At 46.3% G+C, this 14,641-nt stretch overlaps 1 protein-coding gene across 17 annotated transcripts in view; it reads right to left on the bottom strand.

Annotated features, from left to right (window-relative positions):
• Window positions 1–14,641, bottom strand: part of LOC126213414 (eukaryotic translation initiation factor 4 gamma 1-like) — a 786,084-nt gene that overhangs the window by 561,723 nt on the left and 209,720 nt on the right. Inside the window, exon 2 of one of the 17 annotated variants that reach the window (XM_049941151.1) lies at window positions 1,504–2,199. The exons of the other annotated variants lie outside the window; for them this stretch is intronic. Coding sequence (XP_049797108.1) covers window positions 1,504–1,564 — 61 coding nt within the window. The 5' untranslated portion in view covers window positions 1,565–2,199. The remainder of the gene's footprint in view (window positions 1–1,503; window positions 2,200–14,641) is intronic. 17 annotated transcript variants of the gene reach the window in all.

The following is a 14,641-nucleotide window of genomic DNA, read 5'->3' as shown; positions in this document are numbered from 1 at the left end:
AGAAAGACGTTCCTGACAGATGTGAACATTACCGAACTATCAGTTTAATAAGCGACGGCTGCAAAATACTGACGCGAATTCTTTACAGACGAATGGAAAAACTGGTAAAGCCGACCTCGTGGAAGATCAGTTTGGATTCCGTAGAAATGTTGGAACACGTGAGGCAATACTGACCCTACGACTTATCTTAGAAAATAGATTAAGGAAAGGCAAACCTACGTTTCTAGCATTTGTAGACTTAGAGAAAGCTTTTGACAATGTTAACTGGAATACTCTCTTTCAAATTCTGAAGGTGGCAGGGGTAAAATACAGAGAGCGAAAGGCTATTTATAATTTGTACAGAAACCAGATGGCAGTTATAAGAGTCGAGGGGCATGAAAGGGAAGCAGTGGTTGGGAAAGGAGTGAGACAGGGTTGTAGCCTCTCCCCGATGTTATTCAATCTGTATATTGAGCAAGCAGTAATGGAAACAAAAGAAAAATTCAGAGTAGGTATTAAAAGTCATGGAGAAGAAGTAAAAACTTTTAGGTTCGCCGATGACATTGTAATTCTGTCAGAGACAGCAAAGGACTTGGAAGAGCAGTTGAACGGAATGGACTGTGTCTTGAAAGGAGGATATAAGATGAACATCAACAAAAGCAAAACGAGGATAATGGAATGTAGTCAAATTAAATCGGGTGATGCTGAGGGAATTAGATTAGGAAATGAGACACTTAAAGTAGTAAAGGAGTTTTGCTATTTAGGGAGTAAAATAACTGATGATGATCGAAGTAGAGAGGATATAAAATGTAGACTGGCAATGGCAAGGAAATCGTTTCTGAAGAAGAGAAATTTGTTAACATCGAGTATAGATTTAAGTGTCAGGAAGTCGCTTCTGAAAGTATTTGTATGGAGTGTAGCCATGTATGGATGTGAAACATGGACGATAAATAGTTTGGACAACAAAAGAATAGAAGCTTTCGAAATGTGGCGCTACAGAAGAATGCTGAAGATTAGATGGGTAGATCACGTAATTAATGAGGAGGAACTGAACAGAATTGGGGAGAAGAGGAGCTTGTGGCACAACTTGACAAGAAGAAGTTATCGGTTGGTAATACATGTTCTGAGGCATCTAGGGATTACCAATTTAGTACTGGAGGGCAGCGTGGAGGGTAAAAATCGTAGAGGGAGACCAAGAGACGAATACACCAAGCAGATTCAGAAGGATGTAGGTTGCAGTAGGTACTGGGAGATGAAGCAGCTTGCACAGGATAGAGTAGTACGGAGAGCTGCATCAAACCAGTCTCTGGACTGAAGACCACAACAACAACAACATATCCATAGTAACCATAATGACAACATAAAACAGAAGAATGCCACGAACTTTTGCACCAGCCTAACGGATGCCTGGACTCGGTGCAACACGCGCCACTTGACGCCGGCGTGAAGACGTCTGCCAGGGCCGCGACTGGTGGGGGGGGGGGGGGGGGGGGGGGAGCGTGTGAAGCGCGCTCGGCCACTCACCGATCTGCTGGTGCTGGAACATGATGACGTCCGGCTGGAGGGCCTCCTCGCTGCCCATCATGGCGGCGCTCCGGCGCTGCGCTGCGGTGCGTCGTGTCTCGTGCCCAGAGGCTGCCAGTCTTCCGCGCTCCTCTGGCTGTCGCGCTCTACGCTGCTGCTCTTGCTGCTCTGCTTGTTCCTGTGGTGTCTCTGCTGCTGGGCCCGGCTCTCAGAGGTGTCGCTTAGCGGCTCCCGCCATGGGCCACGCTGGCCTCGCCTCCGCGCCTATTCCATGAGTCCCGCCTACCACCCACCATAAATCACCATCGTGGTGCGCGCAGCTGCTGTAGACACCGCAGAGTCCGCACCATCACCGCACGACCGCTCCAGAACCGCCAAATTAGCCATACACGCACAACCGCCACACTTCGGCACTCTCTCTAACGCCTATTCCTCCTTCGGAAAATTTAGAAAATTATCCTCCACTCTCTTCACTTTGATGCTCCTGTTGTTAGATGTACCGAACTGCCCAGAGATCCACAGGCCAAATTCACGACGCAATAAACGTAATAGCCACGGTCGTCGTGTAGAGAGATTAGCTTCGGCGCAGTATTCTCCGTTCTCCCCTCCACGCCAGATACAAATTCTCTTTTCACTCTGACACTGTCGCTGAGCGGAAACTGCACAGAAGGGAAGCTGTTGGTGCTCGTACGGCAACTGCAAACGAAATTGTGACTCAAGTCGGTTTCTTCTTATTGTTAACAGAAACAAAACAAATGTGGTGTTAGTAAAACCCAGCCTTGTGCGTGCGTATTGTACGTGCGCGATTTGAACTCATTCAAGCTTTCACAAGAGCTCAAAACTGACTAGATACAGATATCAGTATGCGTCGCGTTGAGAAAGAGCTTACATCGCTACACGCCCTGAAGAAAATTCAGCCTGCCAATCATGCGGGTAGGGACGAAAGCTGTCCCCAACACGCCGAGCAGTATATATATAATGCATTAACGTCTGGTTCCCATTCCGACCAACTTAACGATGAGGTCTCACAGTTCACTAAATTTCAACACACTTCTAATACCTGAATCACTATCGGCGACGATGGTGGAGGGCTGCTCCAATATCAGCATACATGGTGGTCCATTGATCGTGACCCGTCCAAATATCTCACGAAATAGGCGTCAAACGAAGAAACTACAAAGAATGAAACTTGTCTACCTTGAAGAGGGGAAACCAGACGGCGCTACAGTTGGCCCGCTAGATGGCGCTGCCATAGGTCAAACGGATATCAACTGCGTTTCTTTAAAAAGACGAACCCCCCCCCCCATTATTATTACATATTCGTGTAGTACGTAAAGAAATATGAACGTTTTAATTGGATCACTTTTTCGATTTCTGATAAATGGTGCTGTAATAGTCACAAACGTATAAGTACGTGGTATCACGTAACATTCCGCCAGTGCGGACGGTATTTGCTTCGTGATACATTACCCGTGTGAAAATGGACCGTTTACCAATTGCGGAAAAGGTCGATATCGTGTTGATGTATGACTGTTGTGATCAAAATGCCCAACGGGCGTGTGCTATGTATGCTGCTCGGTATCCTGGACGACAGCATCCAAGTGTCCGGACCGTTCGCCGGATAGTTACGTTATTTAAGGAAACAGGAAGTGTTCAGCCACATGTGAAATCTCAACCACGACCTGCAACATATGAGGATGCCCAAGTAGGTGTTTTAGCTGCTGTCGCGCCTAATCCGCACATCAGTAGCAGACACATTGCGCGAGAGTCGGCAATCTCAAAAACGTCGGTGTTGAGAATGCTACATCAACATCGATTGCACCCGTACCATATTTCTATACACCAGGAATTGTATGGAGACGACTTTGAACGTCGTGTACAGTTCTGCCCCTGGGCACAAGAGAAATTACGGGACGATGACAGATTTTCTGCACGCGTTCTATTTAGCGACGAAACGTCATTCACCAACAGCGGTAACATAAACCGGCATAACATGCACTATTGGGCAACGGAAAATCCACGATGTCTGCGACAAGTGGAACATCAGCGAACTTGGCGGGTTAATGTATGGTGCGGCATTATGGGAGGAAGGATACCTGGCCCCCATTTTATCGATGTCAATATAGATGGTGCAGTGTATGCTGATTCCCTACGTAATGTTCTACCGATGTTACTACAAGATGCATGATAGAATCGCGATGTACTTCCTACATGACGGATGTCCGGCACATAGTTCGCGTGCGGTTGAAGCGGTATTGAATGGCATATTTCATGACAGGTGGATTGGTTGTCGAAGCCCGCACGTTCACCGGATCTGACGTCCCCGGATTTCTTTGTGTGGGGAAAGTTGAAGGATATTTGTCATCGTGATCCGCCGACAACGCCTGACAACATGCGTCAGCGCATTGTCAATGGATGTGCGAACTACTCGCTGTTGAGAGGAATGTCGTTACACGTATTGCCAAATGCATTGAGGTTGACGGACGTCATTTTGAGCATTTATTGCATTAATGTGGTATTTACAGGTAATCGCGCTATAACAGCACGCGTTCTCAGAAATGATAAGTTGACAAAGGTACATGTATCACATTGGAACAACCGAAATAAAATGTTCAAACGTACCTACGTTCTGTATTTTAATTTAAAAAACCTACCTGTTACCAACTGTTCGTCCAAAATTGTGAGCCATTTGTTTGTGACTATTACAGCGCCACCTATCACAAAGCGAAAAAAGTGGTCCAACTGAAACATTCGTACGCAGAACATCGTTCAAGCGGCCATGCCTGTGTGGTCCATTTAAGCGACCGCGCTATGTTTCTGTAACCTGCAACCATGCAGTCCCCCACAGGCACATAGTGAGATAATGGCGTGCAGCGGGATGGCACACCACACCAGTATGCTTCCTTGGCGGCTTTACCGGCCATGTTGCCCTGTATCTCAATGTGTCCAGGAATCCAGCAAAAGCTCACCTCCTTGCCAATGTGTTGGAGCCGCTATAAGGAGTCACGGATGAGCTGAATCAACTGGTCTACTGGAGATATTCGGTCACGTATACTCTACTGGACACATCTGGTGAAGTGCTTGTAATGCACTAAGCGAATCGGAACAGACAAGAATGGTTCAAATGGCTCTGAGCACTATGGGACTCAACTGCTGAGGTCATTAGTCCCCTAGAACTTAGAACTAGTTAAACCTAACTAACCTAAGGACATCACAAACATCCATGCCCGAGGCAGGATTCGAAACTGCGACCGTAGCGGTCTTGCGGTTCCAGACTGCAGCGCCTTTAACCGCACGGCCACTTCGGCCGGCTGAACAGACAAGAACCTTGTATGGTGATGTCTCTGCATCTTCTCCAGTGCCATCATATTGCCATATAACTCGGCACGGTAATTTCTAAACTGTTCCAGAAGACGCACTTTGGAAACACTATCATGGGAATTAGCGGTACAGCCGAGGACATTCTTTTGCTGTGATCCGTCCAGATAAACAACGGTGAAACATTGGTACCTACTCAAAATGAAAGGAACAAAGTTCTCAAAACGTTGAGTACAAGTTTTCTTGTACCGCGTCAAGCTTAAAATAGTCTGGACAGCTGAAGAGACCAAGGCGGCAACGCGGTCCATCCCTGGCTGTGTACTTGGAGGTCTGACAGATTCAGATCCTTGAGACAGTCAGTAGCACGTATGCCGAATGGCTCGGTCTCAGGGTACGATTCCTGAACAGCGTTTCAAAATTGGGTTGGACCACTGCACTAAATGCCAATGACTGAGGAGACACCGCCTGTGGAGCCAACAGGATACGTCGCCGAATCCAGAAGTGTGGTTCACCAGCCTCTGCACACAGTCTCAGATCTGGGCTGCTCCGAGAGGCTCCTCTTGATATCCGAATGCCGTCATGTGGACAGTGTCTAATATCTTGAGGTAGGAAATACGGGCTGATCAGCAGACGACGCTGCCGTAATCTAAACGAGATCGAACGTCCTATAAAATTGCGGGAGGCGGGACATGTCAGTTCCCCATGCTTTACCGCTAGCTAGAATTTAATACAGCTCCAGCGCGCGATGGAATGCCTAGCAGTTTCTATACGAAGTTTGCGGCAGAGTTCCATCTACGCAACGCACTACGCGGGAACAACAACAGAGACACGTCACCGCCACAGCTCTCTTCCAAGAGCACTGACGTGGCACGTGTTTACAGGAAACAGTCCAATGAACATCACGTGAACGATTCACTGAGCTAGCGTTGACCTCTCGTGGTGATCCCGAGAACGTTTCAAACCACACTCAGGTGTCTGCTAATTGACTTTCTTCAGGGTTTCTCCGACACACTCCCACATTAGTCGTATTTGGTACGGGTCCCTCACACTTGAGTAATATTCTAGAACTGGTCGCTCGAGTGATTTGCAAGCAATCTGCTCTGTAGTAGAGGGATTGAGTTACCCAGTATTCTAACGATGAAGCGAAGTGTGCCACCTGTTCTATGTACGACTAAGCCTGTGTGATTATTCGACTTCATGTTCCTACTAAATGTAATAGGTATTTGTATGGGTTGGCCGATTCCAACAGTAGCTCGCTGCTATTGTAGTCGTACGATTCTACGTCTCTTCATTTTGCGAACTGCACAGTTTATGAATTGCGAATAAAAGCAAGTCGCCAAAGTTTGCACCGTGTTGAAATCTTATCAAGATCGGACTGAATACTTGTCAAGCTTTTTGCAGACGGTATTCTAAGTTCATCGTCTGTGAAAATACTGAGGTTACTATTAATATCGTCTGGAGAGTTATTAACAATTTGCCGACCGGCGCCACCCCAGTGGCGTCGTGAGCAAAAAGTATCTCGCAGTGGCAGGTGAGAGCACTTTAGTATCTTTTCCATTGTGTTGGTGTTTTGTTTAGGTAACAATGTCAGAAACGCCAACAACTTTTTTGTTTTTATAAGTACTTGTGCACTTTCATCATGGCAGACGAAAGAGACGATACGATTATTTACGATGAATGCGCGGTCGTTTTGTCTGACGTTCCGGACGACTAGGCCGATAGGGAAGAAGACATTGGACACCAAAAAAATGAAAGTGAATCAGAATCGTCGGAAGATAGTGAAATAATACCAAGAAGAATTCGGCGAACGCTACGGTTGCCAACTGATTCGGATGAATCAGACGAAGACAGACTATGATTTACTGAGTACCAATAATAAATTTGAAGGATCTCCGGGTCCATGCATATTTCCCAAAGATACACAGAGCGTCGTGGATATCGTAGAATTATGTATTGGGAACGATCTACTTAAATATATTAGCAACGAAACCAACAAGTATTACAGACAAAATTGCAATAGAAGGAAACAGGATTAAAAAGAAATGCCAAATTTATCGACGTTACGGGACCTGAACTTAGAAAATGGTTTGAGCTTGTTATCCTTATGGGAATTGTAAGAAAAGCAAGTATCGATGATTACTGGTCAACGATTCCGTTTATAGACACACATATTTCGGAAAACAATGTCCCGCAACCGATTCAGGCAAATATTATCATTCTTGCCTTTTTTCCGACAACAACAATAAACGGGGTAGTACCGACCGGCTTTCAAAGTGCTATTCGTAATCAGTAATTTTTCCAAAAAGTTTGAAGAAACGTTTAATCTAAGTCAAAACATCTCAACTGATGAAGGAATGATAACATGGCGCGGACAGTTTAAAATTTAAAGTTTACAATCCGTCGAAAATTACGAAATATGGCATACTCATTCGGATGCTGTGTAATTCGAGTACGGGATACAGTTGCTCATTCAAGATATACTACTGGCCATTAAAATTGCTACTACACGAAGAACAAATGCAGATGATAAACGGGTATTCATTGGACAAATATACTATGCTAGAACTGACATGTGATTACATTTTCACGCAATCTGGGTGCATAGATCCTGAGAAAACAGTACCCAGAACAACCACCCCTGGACGTAATAACGGCCTTGATACGCCTGGGCATTGAGTCAAACAGAGCTAGGATGGCGTGTACAGGTACAGCTGCCCGTGCAGCTTCAACACGATACCACAGTTCATCAAGAGTAGTGACTTGCGTATTGTGACGAGGAAGTTGCTCGGCCACCATTGACCAGACGTTTTCAATTGGTGAGAGGTCTTGAATGTGTTGGCCAGGGCAGCAGTCGAACATTTTCTGTATCCAGATAGGCCCGTACAGGACCTGCACCTTGCGGTCGTGCATTATCCTGCTGAAATGTAGGATTTCGCAGGCATCGAATGAAGGGTAGAGCCACGGGACGTAACACATCTGAAATGTAACGTCCATTGTTCAAAGTGCCGTCAGTGCGAACAAGAGGTAACCGAGACGTGTAACCAATGACACCCCATACCATCACACCGGGTGATACGCCAGTATGGCGATGACGAATAGACGGTTCCAATGTGCGTTCACCGCGATGTCGCCAAACACGGATGCGACCATCGTGATGCTGTAAACACAACCTGGATTCATCCGAAAAAATGACGTTTTGCCATTCGTGCACCCAGGTTCGTCGTCGAGTACACCATCGCTGGCGCTCCTGTCTGTGATGCAGCGTCAAGGGTAACCGCAGCCACGGTCTCCGAGCTGATAGTCCGTGCTGCTACAAACGTCGTCGAACTGTTCGTGCAGATGGTTGTTGTCTTGCAAGCGTCCCCATCTGTTGACTCAGGGATCGAGACGTGGCTGCACGATCCGTTACAGTCGTGTGGGTAAGATGCCTGTCATCTCGACTGCTGGTGATACGAGGCCGTTGGGATCCAGCACGGCGTTCCGTATTACCCTCCTGAACCTACGCATTCCATATTCTGCTAATAGCCATTGGATCTCGACCAACGCGAGCAGCAATGTCGCGATACGATAAACCGCAATCGCGATAGGCTGCAATCCGACCTTTATCAAAGTCGGGTGGTACGCATTTCTCCTCCTTACACGAGGCATCACAACAACGTTTCACCAGGCAACGCCGGTGAACTGCTGTTTGTGTATGAGAAGTCGGTTGTAAACTTTCCTCATGTCAGCGCGTTGTGTGATTGCTCTGAAAAGCTAATCATTTGCATATCACAGCGTCTTCTCCCTGTCGGTTAAATTTCGCGTCTGCAGCACGTCATCTTCGTGGCCAGTAGTGTATATTCCGGAGGTGGACAACCTTTACCAAAAACAGTGATGGAACTATTGACACCTTCTTATGGAAAGTCCGCCCCCGGCAGCTGAGTGGTCAGCGCGACAGACTGTCAATCCTAAGGGCCCGGGTTCGATTCCCGGCTGGGTCGGAGATTTTCTCCGTTCAGGGAGTGGGTGTTGTGTTGTCCTAATCATCATCATTTCATCCCCATCGACGCGCAAGTCGCCGAAGTGGCGTCAAATCGAAAGACTCGCACCAGGCGAAACCTCTACCCGACGGGGGACCCTAGTCACACGCCATTTTTTTATGGAAAGTGGCATCACATCTACATGGATAATTACTTTAACAATGTAGAACAATGCAAACACGTTACTTGAAAAGAAAATTCGTGTTTGTGGAACGATACGGCGAAATAGAGGATTTCCGGAAAAATTAAAGCGCGCAAAAGTCAACGTGTTTGAAGCTTGGCATCAACGAAAAGGTGACAAGTAATTCGAATTAGCGCTGCCGGCGCCAAGCGAATGCATTTGTACGAGACGTGCGGAAGGCAAAGTGTTGATACTCGACGTGGGCAGCGAGCGTCTCGTCACGCTTGCCTGGGACACGCCTCGGCTTCCTCCAACTCTGCCGACGCTTGTCCGTCCTAGACAACACGGTGCGTCCTTCCCACCGAGAAATCGTCACCCCGGTCGCAAATTTCTCTGGACAGTTCACTGCGGACGGAGACAAGGAAGTCGCTGATATAAAACGGCGCCTGTGTTTAGTTTAGCAGTGGCGAGTTTAACAGCGTGGCGACCACTTCCGGCGGACGTCGCGACGCCGCAGGACTGGCGCTACGAACTTCCGCGTCGATCGCTTCACTGCAAACGCGGCGACAGGGAACAGATGGCCTGCAGCGGCGAGCACGCACGCAGCCGGCCTAGCCCAGAACTAAACGCCGACACTAGTACGGCGCTGTTTGGATGGCGATACCGGGACCCGGTCAGTCCTGACAAAACTCTGCCATCTGGTGAGCAAGATGTATGAGACAGGTGAAATACCATCAGACTTCAGGAAGAATATAATAATCACAATCCCAAAGGAAGCAGGTGTTGACAGATGTGAAAATTACCGAACAATCAGTTTAATAAGTCACAGCTGCAAAATACTAACGCGAATTCTTTACAGACGAATGAAAAAACTGGTAGAAGCGGACCTCGGGGAAGATCAGTTTGGATTCCGTAGAAATGTTGGAACACGTGAGGCAATACTAACCTTACGACTTATCTTAGAAGAAAGATTAAGAAAAGGCAAACCTACGTTTCTAGCATTTGTAGACTTAGCGAAAGCTTTTGACAATGTTGGGTGGAATACTCTCTTTCAAATTCTGAAGGTGGCAGGGGTAAAATACAAGGAGCGAAAGGCTATTTACAATTTGTACAGAAACCAGATGGCAGTTATAAGAGTCGAGGGGCATGAAAGGGAAGCAGTGGTTGGGAAAGGAGTGAGACGGGGTTGTAGCCTCTCCCCGATGTTATTCAATCTGTATATTGAGCAAGCAGTAAAGGAAACAAAAGAAAAATTCAGAGCAGGTATTAAAATTCATGGAGAAGAAGTAAAAACTTTGAGGTTCGCCGATGACATTGTAATTCTGTCAGAGACAGCAAAGGACTTGGAAGAGCAGTTGAACGGAATGGAGAGTGTCTTGAAAGGAGGATATAAGATGAACATCAACAAAAGCAAAACGAGGATAATGGAATGTAGTCAAATTAAATCGGGTGATGCTGAGGGGATTAGATTAGGAAATGAGACACTTAAAGTAGTACAGCAGTTTTGCTATTTAGGGAGTAAAATAACTGATGATGGTCGAAGTAGAGAGGATATACAATGTAGACTGGCAATGGCAAGGAAATCGTTTCTGAAGAAGAGAAATTTGTTAACATCGAGTATAGATTTAAGTGTCAGGAAGTCGTTTCTGAAAGTATTTGTATGGAAGTGAAACATGGACGATAAATAGTTTGCACAAGAAGAGAATAGAAGCTTTCGAAATGTGGTGCTACAGAAGAATGCTGAAGATTAGATGGGTAGATCACATAACTAATGAGGAGGTATTGAATAGAATTGGGGAGAAGAGGAGTTTGTGGCACAACTTGACTAGAAGAAGGGACCGGTTGGTAGGACATGTTCTGAGGCATCAGGGGATCACAAATTTAGCATTGGAGCGCAGCGTGGAGGGTAAAAATCGTAGAGGGAGACCAAGAGATGAATACACCAAGCAGATTCAGAAGGATGTAGGCTGCAGTAGGTACTGGGAGATGAAGAAGCTTGCACAGGATAGAGTAGCATGGAGAGCTGCATCAAACCAGTCTCAGGACTGAAGACAACAACAATAAACAATCTGAATCAGTAACTACAGGGTGCGGGGCCAGACTGTGGAAGCAAGATTGTAGGCACGCGCGCATCCCTTGATCCGAAGCCAATTGACGGTCACGAAATGTATGTGTTCACGGCTCTATAAATTTGTAAATCGGATCGGGAGAGATCGTCTATATAGAGGATGCGTAAGCCCCCCCCCCCCCCCCCAATTAAACGACTGGAACGTTGTCGAAACAACACTGGGAACATGTGGTCGGACATTATCCCCCAACAGAACGATGTCGTTTTGTCTACGCTGCAGAGGTTTCGCGATTGGTGCAAAAGCTGGCAGTTTACTCTCAATGTAAGTAAACGTAACGTACTGTGCGTGAATAGCAGAGGAGATCCATCTCTATTGCATTACTCTATTACCGAGAAATTACAAAAAAAAATGGTTCAAATGGCTCTGAGCAGTATGGGACTTAACTTCTGAGGTCATCAGTCCCCTAGAACTTAGAACTACTTAAACCGAACTAACCTAAGGACATCACACACATCCATGCCAGAGGCACGATTCGAACCTACGACCGTAGTGGTCCCGCGGGTCCAGACTGTAGCGCCTAGAACCGCTCGGCCACTCTGGCCGGCTGAAATTCTTAGCAGTAAGCAAAAAGGTCGACGTAAAGTGAAATGACCACGTCAAAATTTTTTTAAGAGAAACCAGACCGCAGACCGAGGTTGATTCAGAAGGGCGTCGCTTTCGGGCACGGAGTCCTTCAGTACGGGCCAGAGCGCTACTGAGAAGTGTTTATCTTTGCCCGCGGCGCGGGTGGGAGATCCCAGCGGCGGCGGAGTCCACGCCTGGACGCAGATAAGGCCGGGCAATCTATCTATCAACAGCGGAGTGGCCGTTGCGTAAGGCGCGGCCTGATGAGCGTGACGTCACAGCAGCGCGCCGCTCACGTGAGGCGAGCGGGTCACGGCCGCGGCGCGCCTGCTGTAGCGTCGCAGTGTGTTTGTTGTATATCCCGGTCCTCGCGTACAACGTACCGAACCTCACCAGGCCGCACGGCAGACGCTGCACCAGGCGGGGACCGATCAGCGGGCAAATCCGTCACGACACGAGACAGACAGAGAACAGCATATACCGCATCATTTCCGCGACCTGATTCTGTGCCTCGCCTCCCCCCCCCCCCCCCCCCCCGCCTACTAACCAACAGTATCCGGTGGTAGGAGGTGTCCTTCAGCCTGGAGGTGATGAGCCCATCTTTCCCTGATCTTCCTAAATGGCTTGCTACCGGAGCCTACACAGGTGCTCCAAAAGCTCAAACTCTCGCACGTTGCAGAAAAAGTTCTTAAACTCCCGCGGGGAAGTAGCGCCTTAAGCCGTCGGCGCTGTTAAAATGGTGTTCAAATGGTTCAAATGGCTCTGAGCACTATGGGACTCAACTGCTGAGGTCATTAGTCCCCAAGAACTTAGAACTAGTTAAACCTAACTAACCTAAGGACATCACAAACATCCATGCCCGAGGCAGGATTCGAACCTGCGACCGTAGCGGTCTTGCGGTTCCAGACTGCAGCGCCTTTAACCGCACGGCCACTTCGGCCGGCTAAAATGGTGTTCATCAGGTACATTTTAGTGATGTGAGATAAAGTATGTGTTGTGGCTAACCTTGTTTTCAGAGACTTAGCAGCACCTGAACTGTTGAAAAAGTGTATTCACGGAAAAACTCAAAACCCCAACGAAAGTGTAACTAGTGTTATATGGTCGAGAATCCCCAAGACTGTATTTGTTGGAATAGAAACACTTCACTTTGGTGTGTATGATGCTGTTGCGACTTTCAATGATGGCAACATTGTAAGGTGCAAGGTATTTAGAAATATGGGAATGAAGATAGGTTCTAACATGGTACGAGCGATGCTTGCTCTAGACAAGGAACGCCTTCGGGCTGCAGACAGGGCTGTAAAGAGTCTAGAAATACGAGCAAGAGCAAACAGGAGCAGGAACAAGAGGAAGCTGGAGGAGGAGTTTGCAGAGGATGAAGATAATCCATCCTATGGACCTGCAATGCACTAAAAAGTTAATCCAATCTTTGTCGCTCGATTCCCAACACTTTTATTTTCTCATACTAATTACATGTTTTCTAAGGATCTTCCAAACATATTTGTTTCAAACTTTCAGTAAATGTTACACAATACCTTCTGCATAATTTAACGCAGCCATTTTCCAAAAAACTGTATATTTTTGAATATATAAATAAAAAACTGCAAAAAATGTTGTGAATTTTCATTACAATTGAAAAAAAATCATCTTTAATAAGTGAACAAAAATTTTGAAAAATCCCTGTGTTAAGTTGTAGCCCATATTCCAATAAATAATCTGTAAAAAGTTCAACTTCCTACCTCAAATACTTTGTCAGGAAAGATGTAATTTATAAGCGTTATTTTAGCATTGCAAGTATAGGGCGTTCCGGAGCCCCTTAACGTTGAGCGTGCCACGTTCGACTTGCTGCGAACGCTCAGGAACGATGCGACTCGTGCACACGGTACGTGGGCCACAACGTGGTATACGCGATCGCAACGCACTCCAGGGACAGTTGAGGGATGTTTCTAGTACGTAAATCACAGTTTACTCAACGGGCGAGCGTGAAATTCCCACGTTAGCTCTATTGGCTCTGAGCACTATGGGACTCAACTGCTGTGGTCATAAGTCCCCTAGAACTTAGAACTACTTAAACCTAACTAAGGACCTCACACACATCCATGCCCGAGGCAGGATTCGAACCTGCGATCGTAGCGGTCGTGCGGTTCCAGACTGTAGCGCCTTTAACCGCTCGGCCACTCCGGCCGGCCGTTAGCTCTATTAAAACGCACATTTTCCTCCATCGTCCACGAAAACGAAAGTACAATGTCCAATCAATAAGGACTCAGGTTTATAAAAGTTCCATTACAAACAGTGCGGTACAAATTTTGGGTTAGTTCTCCGCATAAGATAAACATTATTTCATCATTCCCACATTTCAGTAAAACCCCAAGGTCAGTCTTACTTGATCACTATTACTACCCAGTAGCAGAATCTTTGCAATATGTGAATTACGAAGCGTGAAAGGAAAAGGAGCAAAATATCTTTATACAAGTAGGGCAAGCTGTCCTTTAGATTAAGCCAATCGAACAAAGTCACCCCTCAAAAAAGGTGAACTCATATTTACATAAATATAATAGTCTATACTTATATTAAACTAATAATAAAGTATCAGAACCTAATAAAAACGCGGATGTTACGGGAAAAAAATTGGTTGTGTCAGGACGCGAACCAGCGCTCCAACGAAAAATCTCATTACTAGACAGTAACGCTATTCATTACGCTAAATAAACATCACAGCTTTAGTAACTTATCATCGTATGTTACCTCTCGCTACAAACCTTGATCGTAGTTATGTTACTAACTGAAATTTAATTATAACACATTGTACCAAAAACAATCCGTTTTGGGTGGTTCTTCAGTGTGTCGCTGCCTTCAAATAGCCTACTCTCATAATATGCAAGTTACAATAATTCTTTTGCCACGAATATGATGTTTCTCATTATTTTATTGGAACGAATGACACAGTTAAGAACGGATTTTGCAGTGATTCTCAATTTGCTGGTGCTCGG

The sequence above is a fragment of the Schistocerca nitens genome, chromosome 11 (genome assembly GCF_023898315.1).
Source record: "Schistocerca nitens isolate TAMUIC-IGC-003100 chromosome 11, iqSchNite1.1, whole genome shotgun sequence".
Taxonomy (NCBI): domain Eukaryota; kingdom Metazoa; phylum Arthropoda; class Insecta; order Orthoptera; family Acrididae; genus Schistocerca; species Schistocerca nitens.
The sequence above is the reverse complement of the archived record's forward strand: the minus strand, read 5'-3'. Positions and strand labels throughout refer to the sequence as shown.